Here is a 14,606-nt window from a genome sequence, read left to right as displayed (position 1 = left end):
TCTCCTTGAAATTTTTAACAATTCCAATTAAGCAGTTTTGTTATTTAATTATTATTTTTAAAGTGAAATTATTTAACTATAATCTATCTTTTGATTTGTTATTTTCAAAGTGAATGGATTGGTTTATATTACGCCATTTATTTGATTTCTGTTTTAGTGTACTTACTGCAAAAATAGTTACTATTTTTCCAAAACAACAATACATAGGTTTAAATATTTGCCTAAGTCAGCAATAAACATAGCAAATAGAATTGCTCTGAAAGTGCTTCTCTGAGAGTATTTCAGTTGACTTGTGAAAACGAATGTGGGAGGAAATTTAAAGTATGTATTATGTTTATTTGCTTATTTATTACTGGTTAAATTACCACTAAATTACACATATTCTTTGAGACTTCTACTTTTACTTAATGAGAAATCTTTTCATTGACATTTAATGTTTGTTATCTAATAGGGACCAACACTTGTACAGCAGTGACCCATTATATGTTCCAGACGACAGAGTTTTTGTTACTGAAACGCAGGTTATTCGGGAAACCCTGTGGTAAGACCTGTTAACCTAATTCATAGTCTAAAGACTTTATTAATGAGAAGCAGAATTTTGGTTTTTTGAAGAAAGGTGTTTGAGGGTTTTTCACATGCACATTAGAAATAGGCCATTAGGATGAACCCAAATCAGGTCCCTGTGGACACCTGAATTTGGATTGGCAGACTCAGGAAGCCCAAACTTTAGAGTCGACCACGGAGATTTTGGTATATTTACCCCTTTTCCATTTTAAATAACGTCATATATGATTTAACCAAGTTTAGACTATCGCTTTTTAAATATCTGAATTCAAGTTAAGGTTTCTAATTTTCTGCTTACCGCTTTTTAGGCAGAGCGCGTCAGTGATAGTTACTTGTGCCCTGTACCTAGGAACCAGGAATCTAAGAGTCAGGACTGTGTTCACACACACATGGAGATGAAGAGCGTAACACGTAGTGCTCTTGCTACTGAGATTTACAGTTTCTGGTTCTCTCTGCCATAAAATAGAATACTGACATTGACATGCTTACAAGTGGGAAGATCTGTTTGGACCGTCACGTATGTGAGGAAATGTTTTGACCGTACTGTTTTGTACTTTTTAAAAGAAATAATCAATCTTCAGGTCATCAGATAAAAAGACTGATGTCTTCTATTTTCTAATGATCTGACCTCTCTGTCCTCCCTTCTGACTCTTTTATTTAAATTTCTTAGGCATTACTGTAGTGAACATTTTTCTAAACGTAAAGTACATTCATCTTTTTATTTCAGGTTACTTTCAGGGGTAAAAAAGCTCTTTATATTTCAGCTGATAGATGGAAAGGTAACTGTGAGGAACAACATTATAGTAACTCATTTGACACATGTAAGTGATTTGTATTTATTGTCATTAAAATTAAATCATAAGATTTATGTAAATCATGGTTATGTAACTTTGGAACATTTTGCAATATTAAAATTAACCATTAAATATATTTAAGTCCAAAAGGCAAAATTAAGTTTGTATTTTTATAGTGCTGAGAGAATTCTTTTATATTGTTTGTGGTGTTTATATTTAGTTTTGATGTGTGTTTTCTGTCATTCTTTATTGGGAAAGCTGTCTACTGTAGTTTTTTGGCCTACAGTACATTTACCTTATATGTATGTGTTTTTAAAAAGTGTAAGCCACAGTTCTATATTTTATAAACATTAGTGCTTACACTGTTTCCTCTGACTGTAAAACTAAATACTCATTTTCTTACTTGGTCTTTTACTAAGCATACTGTTTGAAAGCGTCACAAGAGAAATATTTTACAGTGAGGGGGATATGAATTCGAATGCCTACAGAAGACTGACTGTGAATCATTCCGGTTTGCTTCTGTTGCAGAGCTGCTTACGATCCGTGTTAGAACAGATAGCAGCATATGGCCAGGCTGTGTTTCGACTCCAGGAGTTTATCGATGAAATCATGGGGCACAGCTCTGAAAGCATGTTGCCTGGAAATGGTTCCGTTCCGAAGAAGTCGACAGAAGCACCGTTTAGGACATACCAGGCTTTCATGTGGGCCCTGTACAAATACTTCATTAGTTTCAAAGAAGAACTTACACAAATTGAGAAGTGCATCATCAATAATGGTATTTAAATATTCTTCCCTTTTGCTCATAACACACGTAACTCATATTTGGAATGCCATTTAGGTTAATAATTGATCTAAGATTTGAAAATTACATGGCAAATAAATAATTCTCCTGAATACACTCATTTTTAAAAATTACTTTAAATTTATATTTGTAAGCCATTCATATCTCTAAAAATCCAAACAGTATAGAAAGATATAAGATTCGAAAATTACAGGGCAAATAAGTAATTCTCCTGAATACACTCAATTTTTAAAATTATTTTAAATTTGTATTTTTAAGCCATTCATATCTCTAAAAATCCAAACAGTATAAAAAGATTTACAGCGAAATTTTTTCCTCCTGCATTAGTTCCCCAGCCCAGAGAAAACCATCTGATCTATTTCTTGTGCATCCTTCCAGAAATAATTTAGACATATGCAAGCAACATATATTCATATACACATGCCTGGTAGTCTTTCAACTGCTCTCTTCAAATTGCTTTCTAATTTAAATTTTGAGGATTATATGGTACCAGTATTTAAAGAGCCTCCTCATTCTTTTTTACATATTGAGCATTTTATTTTATGGATGTATCATAGACCAGTCCCCTTTTGATGGACATTTGGGCTGTACCTGATCTTTTCCTGTTGGCAACAGTGCTGCAGGGATAACCACTTACATATAAGTAATTGTACGTATGTGCACCAAGTTACCTATAGCACAGATTCTTAAGAGTGGAATTGCTAAGTCAAAGGGTATGTGATGGCATATGTGATTTTAGTAGATACTGCCACATTGTTCTCCACGGAGGTACAGATAAATAACTTTACACCCTTGCCAGCAATATATACGAGTACCCGTTTGTTCCCAGTCTTGCCAGCCGTGTGTTATCAAACTTTTGGGTCTTCACCAGTATGACAGGTGAAAATGGGAACCCAGTGCAGGTTTTCCCCCTTAACTTTTATTTACAACTAATGCAGAAAATAGTACATTGAGGTCCCATGTTCCCATCACCCAGCGTCCCCCAGTGTTGACACCTGTAGTACGTTATCAAAACTAGGAAATTGACATTGGCACAGTACATTAACCAGTCTGCAGGTCTGACATGGGTGTAACCAGTTTTGCAGGGCCTTGTTTTTTTGCGAGGAGGTAAGCAGTATCTTTCTGCCGTTCTTTTACATTTTATCACATGTGTAGACCTGTATGACCGCCTCCATATTTAGGGTTCAGAGCTGTGCCATCCTGACGAAGGGACGTGCTCTTGTTGCCTTTCGTAGTCACCCTCTCCGCCTCTCCTCACTAAAACAGGAGCCCATTGTAGTCTGTTTTGTATTCGCCCAGAGTAGTTGTATTCTGCATTCTTTTTCCATAAGTGAGGTTGAGTATCTTTCTATATGTTTAAGAATTGCTTGAATTTCCTTTTCCATGAATTGTCACTTCCTTTATTCATTATTTTTCTGCTGAGTTGTCTTTTCCTTCTTTAGGGGGTGCTTTTTTGGGGGAAATCAGTTCCTTGTAACATGGGATTAAAACCTGCCATCCTCCGGTTTGCCATGCCTTTCCATAAGTAGGTTAGCATTTATTTATATCACATTTTGAATGCAGGTATTTTTCCTTGCTTAATGAGTTTGATTTCTTGATATTTGCAGATACTACAATAACTCTTGCAATAGTGGTGGACAAGTTGTCGCCTCGATTGGCTCAGCTCAAGGTTCTGCACAAAGTGTTTAGTACTGGAGTAGCAGAAGTTCCACCTGACACTCGAAATGTCGTTCGAGCATCTCACCTGCTCAACACCCTGTACAAAGCCATCCTTGAATATGACAATGTTGGAGAAGCCTCTGAGCAAACTGTATGTGGGGATTCTTGTCTGGTCCACCGTGTGTGACTCATTCTGCTCAGCCATAGGAGTGGTCGATAGCCTGTCATAGGTATTTGTAAACACAGTGTGTCAGACAGTTGTTGTGAGTTTTCACATTAGGTTCTACATTTGAGGCTGCGGGAAACTAGCTTCTCCTCTGTAATTGCCAAGGTCCCCAGACGGACGAGGCGAGAGCAAAACAAGACAGACAAGCAAGATGCGAAAAATACCTATCGCTGAGTGTTATAGGTATTTGTAATAACTCTTAAATAAAAATAAAGTTCTGTTATATGAGGTATCTAGAGTAGTCAAATTCATAGAAACAGAGAAGAGAATGGTGGTGACCAGGGACCGGGGGAGAGGAGAAAATGGGATAGTTAGTGGGTACAGAGTTTCAGTGTTGTAGCCTGAAAAAGGTTTAGGAGGTCTGTTTTCATAACAGTATGAATACATTTAACACTACCAAACTGTACACTTTAAAATGGTAAAGACAGTATGGTTTATATTATATATTTTTTTACCATAATTTTTTTTTTTTTTTTTTTTTTTTTTTTTGCAGTACGCGGGCCTCTCACTGTTGGGCCCTCTCCCGTTGCGGAGCACAGTCTCCGGACGCGCAGGCTCAGCGGCCACGGCTCACGGGCCCAGCCGCTCCGCGGCATGTGGGATCTTCCCGGACCGGGGCACGAACCCGTGTCCCCTGCATTGGCAGGCGGACTCTCAACCACTGTGCCACCAGGGAAGCCCTACCATAATTTTTAAAAATACAAATCTAGACTTTAATCTAGAAAGCTGCATGTTTCTTTGGGTACATAATTTAGGTGTTTTGCCTAGTTTGTTGGTGTGACTCTTTTTCCTCACCATTTTGATACTGCATTTCAATAAAAAGTTGATTTCTGGTCTTCCCTGGTGGCGCAGTGGTTGTGAGTCTGCTGCCGATGCGGGGGACACGGGTTTGTGCCCCGGTCCGGGAGGATCCCACATGCCGCGGAGCGGCTGGGCCCGTGGGCCATGGCCGCTGAGCCTGCGCGTCCGGAGCCTGTGCTCCGCGACGGGAGAGGCCACAACAGTGAGAGGCCTGCGTACCGCAAAAAAAAAAAAAAAAAAGTTGATTTCTTTCAGCTCTGTAATTTCTTTTTATTAGGAACTATAGTAGAACAGAATCACTTCCTTGTTGTTAATGGACATTTTGCTAATAGCACTATTTGGATAGGATAACCATATCCCAGTTTGGACTGCCCAATTTAGACCTGTTGTCCCTGGGTAACTTTCACTCCTAAGAGGGTCCTGCTATGGACAATATGGTCTTCTCATATCTAGGTGAGGTTCTTCATAAGGATTTTATAGCATATGGTTTGGATTTTTAATTTCTTACTTTGTTTCAAAAGACATAGAAATTGGATCACTTTTTAAAAGGTGCTTCAGCAACTCTCGAACCTCACTTTATCCAGAGACGAGGGAGTTCTGAGAATGGCTGTGCGTGCTGCGCTGTCTCCTCAGGTCTCCTTGCTGTTCTCGCTCTGGGTGGAGACCGTGCGGCCCTACCTGCAGACTGTGGATGAGTGGATCGTGCATGGGCACCTGTGCGACTGTGCCCGGGAGTTCATCATCCAGAGGTGAGGGAGGCACAGCAGGAGCTGGCTCTACCTCTCTTCTCCCATGTGGAGATCGTACACTTCTGTTAGCTCCACCTGATCCATAGGCAAGTTCTCTTGCATTTTTATAGAAGACATCAGGTACCAGTGCAAAAATGTTTTTCCAAGTTTTATGTCAATCACAGCTTTGCTTATTAGCAAATTATATTTTTGAGTGATAGTGTGTTTATGGCTGGCTGGTATGGTGAAAGGCACCCTGAGTCCCTTAAAATGACTTAGGTGATGTCAGATGGCTTCATTAATGGGAACCAATGGGAATAAATTATCTGTGAGACAAAAGGTGTGAAAATATTACAGAATATGCCTCTGACATATTTATTTCTCCTAATTAGCTGCTCTTTTTGCCTTTTTAGTATAATATTTAATAAAACAATTAAGGAAAATCTTGATCATCATAAAATCAATTTATGATGATTCCCCTTCACTTAATTGATTTTTCCAAACAGCATCATTGAACCTGCAATGTAGAACTATTTGCACTCTCTTAACTCAGTCTTAAGTTCTGCAGTCTGTACAGATAAACGTTTTATTTATTTATTTATTTATTTATTTATTTATTTATTTATTTATTTTTGGCTGTGTTGGGTCTTTGTTGCTGCGTGCGAGCTTTCTCTAGTTATGACGAGCGGGCGGTGCGCGGACTTCTCATTGCGTCAGCTTCTCTTGTTGCAGAGCACGGGCTCTAGGCATGCAGGCTTCAGTAGTTGTGGCTCGCGGGCTCTAGAGCACAGGCTCAGTAGTTGTGGTGCATGGGATTAGTTGCTCCAGAGCATGTGGGATCTTCCCAGACCAGGGCTCGAACCCGTGTCCCCTGCATTGGCAGGCAGATTCTTAACCACTGCGCCACCAGCGAAGTCCCTAGATACATGTTTTTATTGATAGCTATCCATTTAACTCATCAGGGAGAGTAACTTTCTTAGAGCTACAGAAAGGTAACCCTGTTTACACAGTGCTCATATAAAGAACTGGCCTTTCTTTAGCTGAATTTTGGGTCTCATTATGTCTTGTTTCTTCTGTTGCACATGAGGATTTTTGTAAAAACAGGATTCTGACTATCCTTAGGGGGTGATGAGTACACCTTGTTTCATTGTTAAAATAGTCCAGTGGAAATAATTGTGGGAAAAAAGATGTGGAATTCTGGAGTTTACTTTCAGAGGAATGGGTAAACTTTTATTCTACCTTTAAAGGGAACCAAATTAATAAAATTTCAGGAAACTTTCTGCATAGTTAGATTTTACCTATGCCATTCAGAGTATTTGTCCACTTTTCTGTGTTAAGCTGAAGTCAGGTAAAACATCTGTCCCATTTTACCTAAAGGTTGCATTGTTTTACTAATAATTGATATTACTGTGTTTTGGAATGTTTGGACAACATGCCTAAGCTAGAATAGATATACTGTTGTTTTTAAGGAAGAGAAGTTAAAGTTTAAAATTCTTTTGAATCCCTATAGAAACAAGAATGTTCCGGTAAATCACAGAGACTTTTGGTATGCAACTTACACACTATACAGTGTATCGGAAAAGACAGAAAACGAAGAAAAACTGAGTGATAACGCTAGTGCAAGTTCTGGCAGTGATCAAGGGCCCTCTAGCAGGCAGCACACCATGGTGTCCTTCCTGAAACCCGTCCTCAAGCAGATCATAATGGCTGGCAAGTCAATGCAGCTGCTGAAGAACCTGCAATGCATGGAGAGCACCACGTGCCAAGCCACAGCCAGAGGTAACCCCTTAGTGGTCGAGCAGCTGCTCCAATCTTCACGCTTGCCGTTCTGAGATACGTCATTATTTTGCAGTTTGAAAATTATCAAAGCCTTTTATTTTCATGGAAGTGATCACCATGATCAGATTGATAGATCATGCTGCTCCTGACTGAAAAAAGATTGTCCTCGTTGGAAACTTTTATCACAGTGTTTGAAAGGCAGTGATAATACGTTCCACATACATTTTACTTATTCTTGATGCCTTAGCACTGGTCCTTTAACAATAATTCTCTGGTATTTCTTAATGCAGAGCAGCATTTGGCACCTGAGGACATGAACTCTGGCAGATAGGAATTTGTTGGTGAGCGGTTCAGACTTGATCATAGATTTTGAGAAAATCTTGATATCATTTCTGGTCTTTTTGGATGTAATTTAAGCAATATACTTAAGGTTTTATCAACTGACTAAAAAGGCTTTGAGAGGTATAGATGTGACCTTAGTTGTTTCATTTGTGAATCATCTTAATGTTATGTTAATTCGTTTAAATTATCATATCTACCTTAAGTAATATTTTCACTTTGTGGAATGTTTCCTTTTTAACTGAATAACAAAACATAAAGAACTTTCCAGGGCCACGGTTGAAAGTATTTTTCCCAATGTAATTATGATTCCTATTAGCGTTATCATAGTGCTATCTAGTATAATGGTAACTTTTCTTTCAGGCATCCTGCTTAAGCCGTTACTCTGTTCAGAAAAAAACTAGCTTATACTTTGAATGTTTAACCATGAACTTTGCAATCGTCTAACAGAGGGTATAAAAATGTTTAGTTGTACTAAGGGTACTATACCGTAAGGGTAACAAAACAGGGATAGACCTTCATAGGCCAAAGGAAAAATACCAGGCTATAATATATTTAGATAAGTTTACTTAATATTTCTTTTTTTTTTCCTTAATATTTCTTAATGTTAGTTATTTACTAGAACATAAGTCACCTTACACATTTCTTTATGTTTCAGATGCAGAAAGAAAAAGTCTGTATACGCTATTTCTGGAGTCTGTGCAGTCTCGTCTTCGACACGGAGAAGACTCCACTGCACAGGCCCTCACTGAGCAGCAGGCCACCAGAGAGACCCTCATTAAGATGCAGTCCATTGCCGAGAGGCATCTTGAACTGGATGATGTTCATGATCCGCTGCTGGCAATTAATTTTGCAAGGTGATACACACCTGCAGGATTTTCAATGTTTGAAATGGCAGAATCCGTGCTGCAATATTTAGTAACTGTTTTATCTCTGCCAGGTAGGGCTTTCCAGCCTTAAAAATAGAAACCTTTGTAGCCTCTCCTTTCTAATGAATGAAATATAAGAATATATTGTGTTCACTTATTTCAGGTACATAATTTAGCCTCCTTATTATTTGTGAAAGTCCACAGATTGTCATGTGCCCTAGGCCCATGGGCAGTGCTGTCCCTCATGCAGAAGACGCTCATGGAAGTTGGGGGTCCTGGGACATGTTGAGTCAGACATTCCCGATGTATCTTGGCCCTTAGGGGCTTTTAGGTAATTGCCCCAATGAAATAAGTTATTAATACCCACACAATACCCTGTTTATTGTCTGATGGCCGTCAGTCACTACTTGCAACCCTGATGGCTAGAAAGACCTCCTCAGTACTTAATCTTATAGGCAGAAGCAACTCTGTGAAGGACTGCTTCACACAAAGAATACTTTGAGGAAAAAGATTTTTATTTCTATAATAGTTGGTAATTTTACGACTAAAGGTAAATATGGGACTCCAGAGTTTTGATTTAAGAGAATTCTGTTGAGATGAATTAATAAAGAACATGTGGCGTATATGTATACAGTGGAATACTACTCAGTCATTAAAAAGAATGAAGTTCTTCTTAGAATCTAAAAAATACAGGGCTTCCCGGGTGGGTCAGTGGTTAAGAATCCGCCTGCCAATGCAGGGGACACGGGTTCAATCCCTGGTCCAGGAAGATCCCACATGCTGTGGAGCAGCTAAGCCCCTGTGTGCCACAACTACTGAGCCTACACTCTAGAGCCCGTGAACCACAACTACTGAGCCCACGTGCCATAGCTACTGAAGCCCACGTGCCTAGAGCCCATGCTCCGCAACAAGAGAAGCCACCACAATGAGAAGCCTGTGCACCACAATGAAGAATGGTGCCCGCTTGCCACAACTAGAGAGAGCCCGCGTGCAGCAACAAAGACCCAACGCAGCCAAAAAATAAATAAATTCATTTATTTTAAAAATAAAAAATACAACAAACTGGTGAATATGACAAAAAAGAAACAGACTAACAGATATAAAGAACAAAATATTGGTTTACCAGTGGGGAGAGGGAAGGGAGGGGGCAGGATGGGGTGAGGAATTAAGAGGTACAAATTACTATGTATAAAATAAATAAGCTACAAGGATATATTGTACAGCACAGGGAATATGCCAATATTTTATAATAACTATAGAGTATAACCTTTAAAAATTGTGAATCACTATGTTGCACACCTGAATCTTATATAATATTGTAAATCAACTGTACCTCCATTAAAAGAAAAAAAAGAATTGATGTCTTTTTTTAAAAAGAATTCTGTTGACAGCAGCTCTTAAAAAGAAGTCTCATATTTTTATATTAAAGGTTGTATTTGGAACAGAGTGACTTTCACGAGAAGTTTGCTGGTGGAGACATATGTGTGGATAGATCATCAGAATCTGTGACTTGCCAGACTTTTGAATTAACGCTGAGATCTTGCCTCTATCCTCATATTGACAAGCAGTACCTAGATTGCTGTGGAAACCTCATGCGAACTCTAAAAAAAGATTACAGGTATGAGGAGTGGTTTCATTTGGGAGGTAGTCAGTTTATTGTACTTTAAGAGTAGCTGAAGTTATTTTTAAACCTAGATTTCAAGCTAATTTTTATTAGAGTAGGGAATGGATCTGCAATAAACAATTTTCTTTCGAGAGGATCAGTGGACCATCAGTGTTTTCTTAACTTTATTGTGAAATTTGTTTCTGAGAATTTATCCCAAGTGAAATACAGAAAAAGCTTGTTACACAAAAATGCTTGTCACGAAGTTTGCTTTCAGAAAAAAAACATGATATTACTTAGTAATGGATGACTAGTTCTTTAAATTGTGGCATATCCATAAATACTCATATCCATATTAAAATATATTCATTTCCATGTATGAACTTTGTAAAGTTCATACAAATTATGTTTATACAGAGTTTTAAATAATGTAAAGTTTCTTAAATCTTAAAAAATAGGATATATAATATGGTAGGAACTATTTTTTTTAATGCATGGAAAAAAAGACTGGGAAGAAACACCCTAAATATTAACAGTGGAAATTCATCATGAATAGTAGATTTGGATTAAATTTTTTTATTACGCTTTTGTGACTTTGCCAAATTTTCTTCAATGTTATATAAAAATAACTTCTTTCTGATTATTAAAAGTAAACCATATGCTGTTTTTATTATTTTTGAAAATCTTTAAGATGTATTAGTATTACTAATTTTAGTAAATGTACAGTGTAAACCCGTTTCATGAAAAATGATGGTGTACAATACCTGATCCTGATCTAGAATCCTATCTTATGAGCCTAAGATCTTTCTGTCACTTATTTTCTCTTCATTCAGGTTGGTTGAGTACTTGCAGGCCATGAGGAATTTCTTCTTAATGGAAGGGGGAGATACCATGTATGACTTCTACACGTCAATTTTTGATAAAATAAGAGAAAAGGAAACGTGGCAGAATGTGTCTTTTCTTAACGTCCAGCTTCAGGAAGCAGTAGGACAGCGTTATCCTGAAGACAGTTCACGGTAAGATACGGGAGGACCTTTTATTTTAAATATTATAAGATAATCCATGTGTCACGAACTCTTCTCTTTTATATGTTATCTTATTTAATCCTCACACCAACCCCTATGAGTTTTACTAATGTTACTTTACACATTAGAAAACGGAGGCAGAGACTTCCCTGGTGGTCCAGTGGGTAAGACTCCGGGGCTCCCAGTGCAGGGAGCCCGGGTTCAATCCCTGGTCAGGGAACTAGATCCCACATGCCGCAACTAAGAGTTCACATGCCGTCACGAGAAAGATCCCACATGCCACAGCAAAGATCCCACGTGCTACGACTAAGACCCGACACAGCCAAATAAATAAGTATTTTGAGGAAAAACAAAAAGCTGAGACAGCAGCGACTTGCCCACTGACAGAGAGGAGATGCGAGACGGCACCGTGTGGTCTCCAGGGCCTGATGGCCTTGCTCTCGTGGCTGGAGTCCATACGGGCCGCCTTCCCGCCCCACGCCTTGCCCTCCAGCCGGCTACACCGGCCTTCACTGTGATGTCACAGGCGGTGTTCTGAGAGAGGGACAGCCGAGCCCTCAGCCCTGGCCAAGGCCTGAGCTGCAGGCCTCACCTCACAGAGCCTTACCTCCACCACGGACCAAGTCAGGCCAGCCCACTTAGAGGGGAAATAGGCTCCACCACTTTTCACAGACAGGGTTGCCTGTTTCCAGGCTGCTGTACTGGTTTATCCCCAGCTAGGGAACACCCTGTCCCTCCTTCCCCCGTCAGTGTGCCTGCTGAGCAGCTGGGCCAGGTCTGTGGGTTGGTGCCGTTAAATCTTTGTATAACAGAGGCTCATTTTCCACCCTGCTTGTTGGTCCTTTTTCTTGTTCCGTGTCCTTGCTTGGCTACCTTTCTTGGCTCCCTCAGTGGGTGGCCCTTGAAAAGCAATACTGATAATAACATCTATTACATGCCACTTAGGACATTGTTTTCCTCACAGCCATGCCAGGTTACTGACCGTCTACTACTTAGTAGTAGATAAAATAATTCCTTTTATTTATGTCACGTGTTACCTTTGATGATTCCATAAAAGCAGAATTTTCATCAATTATATGATTAGTAAAAGCAGGGTAACCGCTAGATTCTTTTCGTAGTAAGGGATTAGTGCCTAGCAATCCCTGGGGGGGGCCAGGGAAGGTTAAGGTTATATTTTTCACTATCAATAGAAACTCATGAATTTTGTTATTTTTAGTATGTTTCAATCTATTACAGTTATTCCTTTTTTCTTGCTCAGACTGTCCCATCTTTACCCAGATGGAGCTCCTTCACTTGACTCTAGTAATCTTGGAGAGCATCTTTGCTTTCAGGACTGGATGTCCGGGCTCATCCTGTGCACTTCCTGCCCCAGGCTCTGCACCTCTTCCAGGGGCACTGGTCCTGTCCTGTGGCTTTAAAAGCCCTTGGTCTGTGTCCCAGAGTGTTCGTCTGTACTGGATTATCGGTACTTCTGGGCTCTCTCAGTGGATGGAGCTGGGAGATATGTAGAAAGAGGAGGATGAATCATAAGCTCATAGTGATATTTCCAGGATGTATTAGAGACTACAGGATTTCACTTGTTTGATTTTCTTTTGTATCTTCCCTTGAGTGTTTACTAACACATGAACTTAAATATTTACTATATTTATTCTATAATAAATCATAATAGTTCCAAAGTAGCAACAACCCCACTGAGAGTTTAAAACATGCTTGTGACTATATTCTCTTCCTGTACTTTCAAGTCATCAGAATCCTGTATTTCAAGGTCACCTGGAACAATTCTCAATGTGATTATACCACTAATATAGGGCTGGGTTCATTTGTTTTATTTTCTACTTTTAGGAATCAGCTCATTTTTATTTTTCTTGATTCCATTTTGTTTTTTAATTGTATAAAGCAGCTATATATTTCTTAAGTTAAAATCATTGATACAAAATTACTTTTAGGGAGCTCTGGCTTCTGTTCCTATTCTTGTCCATTTTCTCCCTTTCCTCATAACCTTTTTTATTAGATTTTATTTTATCCTTCCAGCGTTTATTTTTTGGAACCAAAACCATATGTGTACATACTCCTTTTTCTCCTCACATGTTACAGAAAAGGAAACAGTGTGCCCTCTGTAACACCTGCTTAACTTTTCTTAAGTAGATAATACATCCCACACCCACTGCATTGCAGGCTAGAGAGCTTGTCCTCACTACTTTACAGCTGATTGTGTTCATTCAACCAGGTGTCCTGTTGGTGGATTCTGTTCTGCGATGTATGTGTGCAGTGACTGGTCTTGTGCATTTCACTTATTTTTGCCAGTGTAACTTTGGAGTATTTTTCTAGAATGGGATTGCCAGGTAAAAGGGTAAACACCTGTGTAACTCTGCTAGCTGTTACCAAATTCCTCTTCATAAAGGCCATATTTTTTCTAATTCCCACCAGCAATGAGGGTTTCTCCACAGCCTCACCAACAGAATATGTTGTCAGACTTACGGATTTTTGCCAGTCTGATGGTGCAAAATGATGTCTCAATGTAGTTTTAATTTACATTTTTCCATGTGAGGTAGTTATCTTTTCATATGCTTATTTTTGCATTTGTTTTAAAGTGAACTCTCTGTATCTTTTGCCACTATTTCTGTCAGTATCAAGTTGTTGGTCTTTTAGAAGCTCTTTTTTTTTTTTGGCTGTGCCACACGGCTTGTGGGATCTTAGTTCCCCAACCAGGGATCAAACCCATGCCCCCTGCAGTGGAAGTGCGGAGTCCTGACCACTGGACTACCAGGGAATTCCCTAGAAGCTCTTTTTATAGGTTTCCCAGTTTGGCATTTGTCTTTTTGTTCTGCTTATGGTATAACAGTTTCTTGTTTTGTCATGAAGATATTTTTTAGTTTTATAATGTATCTATTTTTTTCTTATTACTTCTGAATTTTAAGTGACAGTTAAGAAAGTTTTACTGTATCCAAGTGTATGAAGAAATTCACCCATGTTTTCTTTTAACTCTTGAATGGATTTTTTTACATTTAGGTGTTGATCCATTTGGAATTTATTCAGCTAAAAAACATGAGAAATAGATCCAGTTTTATCTTTTTTCCAAATGACTAATTGGTTGCCATCACTTATTTCTTTAAAATAAAAATCCACCTTTCCCCATTTATGTGATACCCCTTTATCATTAAATTTTCATATGCACTTGAGTTATATGCATTGGGTCTCTCTCTGAATTTTCCATCCTATTTCACTGTTCCATTTATTCATATGCCAATAACATTGTTTTATTAATAGGGTTTTCCTGGCTATTCTTGCTTATTTATTTTAACAAATGTACTTTTTATCATCTTGTCTAGCTCCATCCACCAAAACAAAAACAAAAACATTGGTGATGTTTTTATTGAGATTCCCACTCGTAGATTAACTCAGGACAAATGAGCCACC

General features: G+C 38.7%; 1 protein-coding gene across 2 annotated transcripts in view; it reads left to right on the top strand.

Annotated features, from left to right (window-relative positions):
- The window catches only part of TUBGCP5 (tubulin gamma complex component 5), a 54,746-nt gene that overhangs the window by 30,559 nt on the left and 9,581 nt on the right, over positions 1-14,606 (top strand). For both annotated transcript variants that reach the window (XM_082630340.1, XM_082630341.1), the window contains 9 exons: positions 452-541; positions 1,292-1,385; positions 1,887-2,133; positions 3,768-3,970; positions 5,480-5,595; positions 7,085-7,353; positions 8,351-8,549; positions 9,991-10,179; positions 10,998-11,180. In XM_082630340.1, coding sequence (XP_082486466.1) covers positions 452-541; positions 1,292-1,385; positions 1,887-2,133; positions 3,768-3,970; positions 5,480-5,595; positions 7,085-7,353; positions 8,351-8,549; positions 9,991-10,179; positions 10,998-11,180 — 1,590 coding nt within the window. The remainder of the gene's footprint in view (positions 1-451; positions 542-1,291; positions 1,386-1,886; positions 2,134-3,767; positions 3,971-5,479; positions 5,596-7,084; positions 7,354-8,350; positions 8,550-9,990; positions 10,180-10,997; positions 11,181-14,606) is intronic.

Source organism: Mesoplodon mirus, assembly GCF_964341445.2.
Source record: "Mesoplodon mirus genome assembly, chromosome: 8".
In the NCBI taxonomy this organism is placed as follows: Eukaryota; Metazoa; Chordata; class Mammalia; order Artiodactyla; family Ziphiidae; genus Mesoplodon; species Mesoplodon mirus.
The sequence above is the reverse complement of the archived record's forward strand: the minus strand, read 5'-3'. Positions and strand labels throughout refer to the sequence as shown.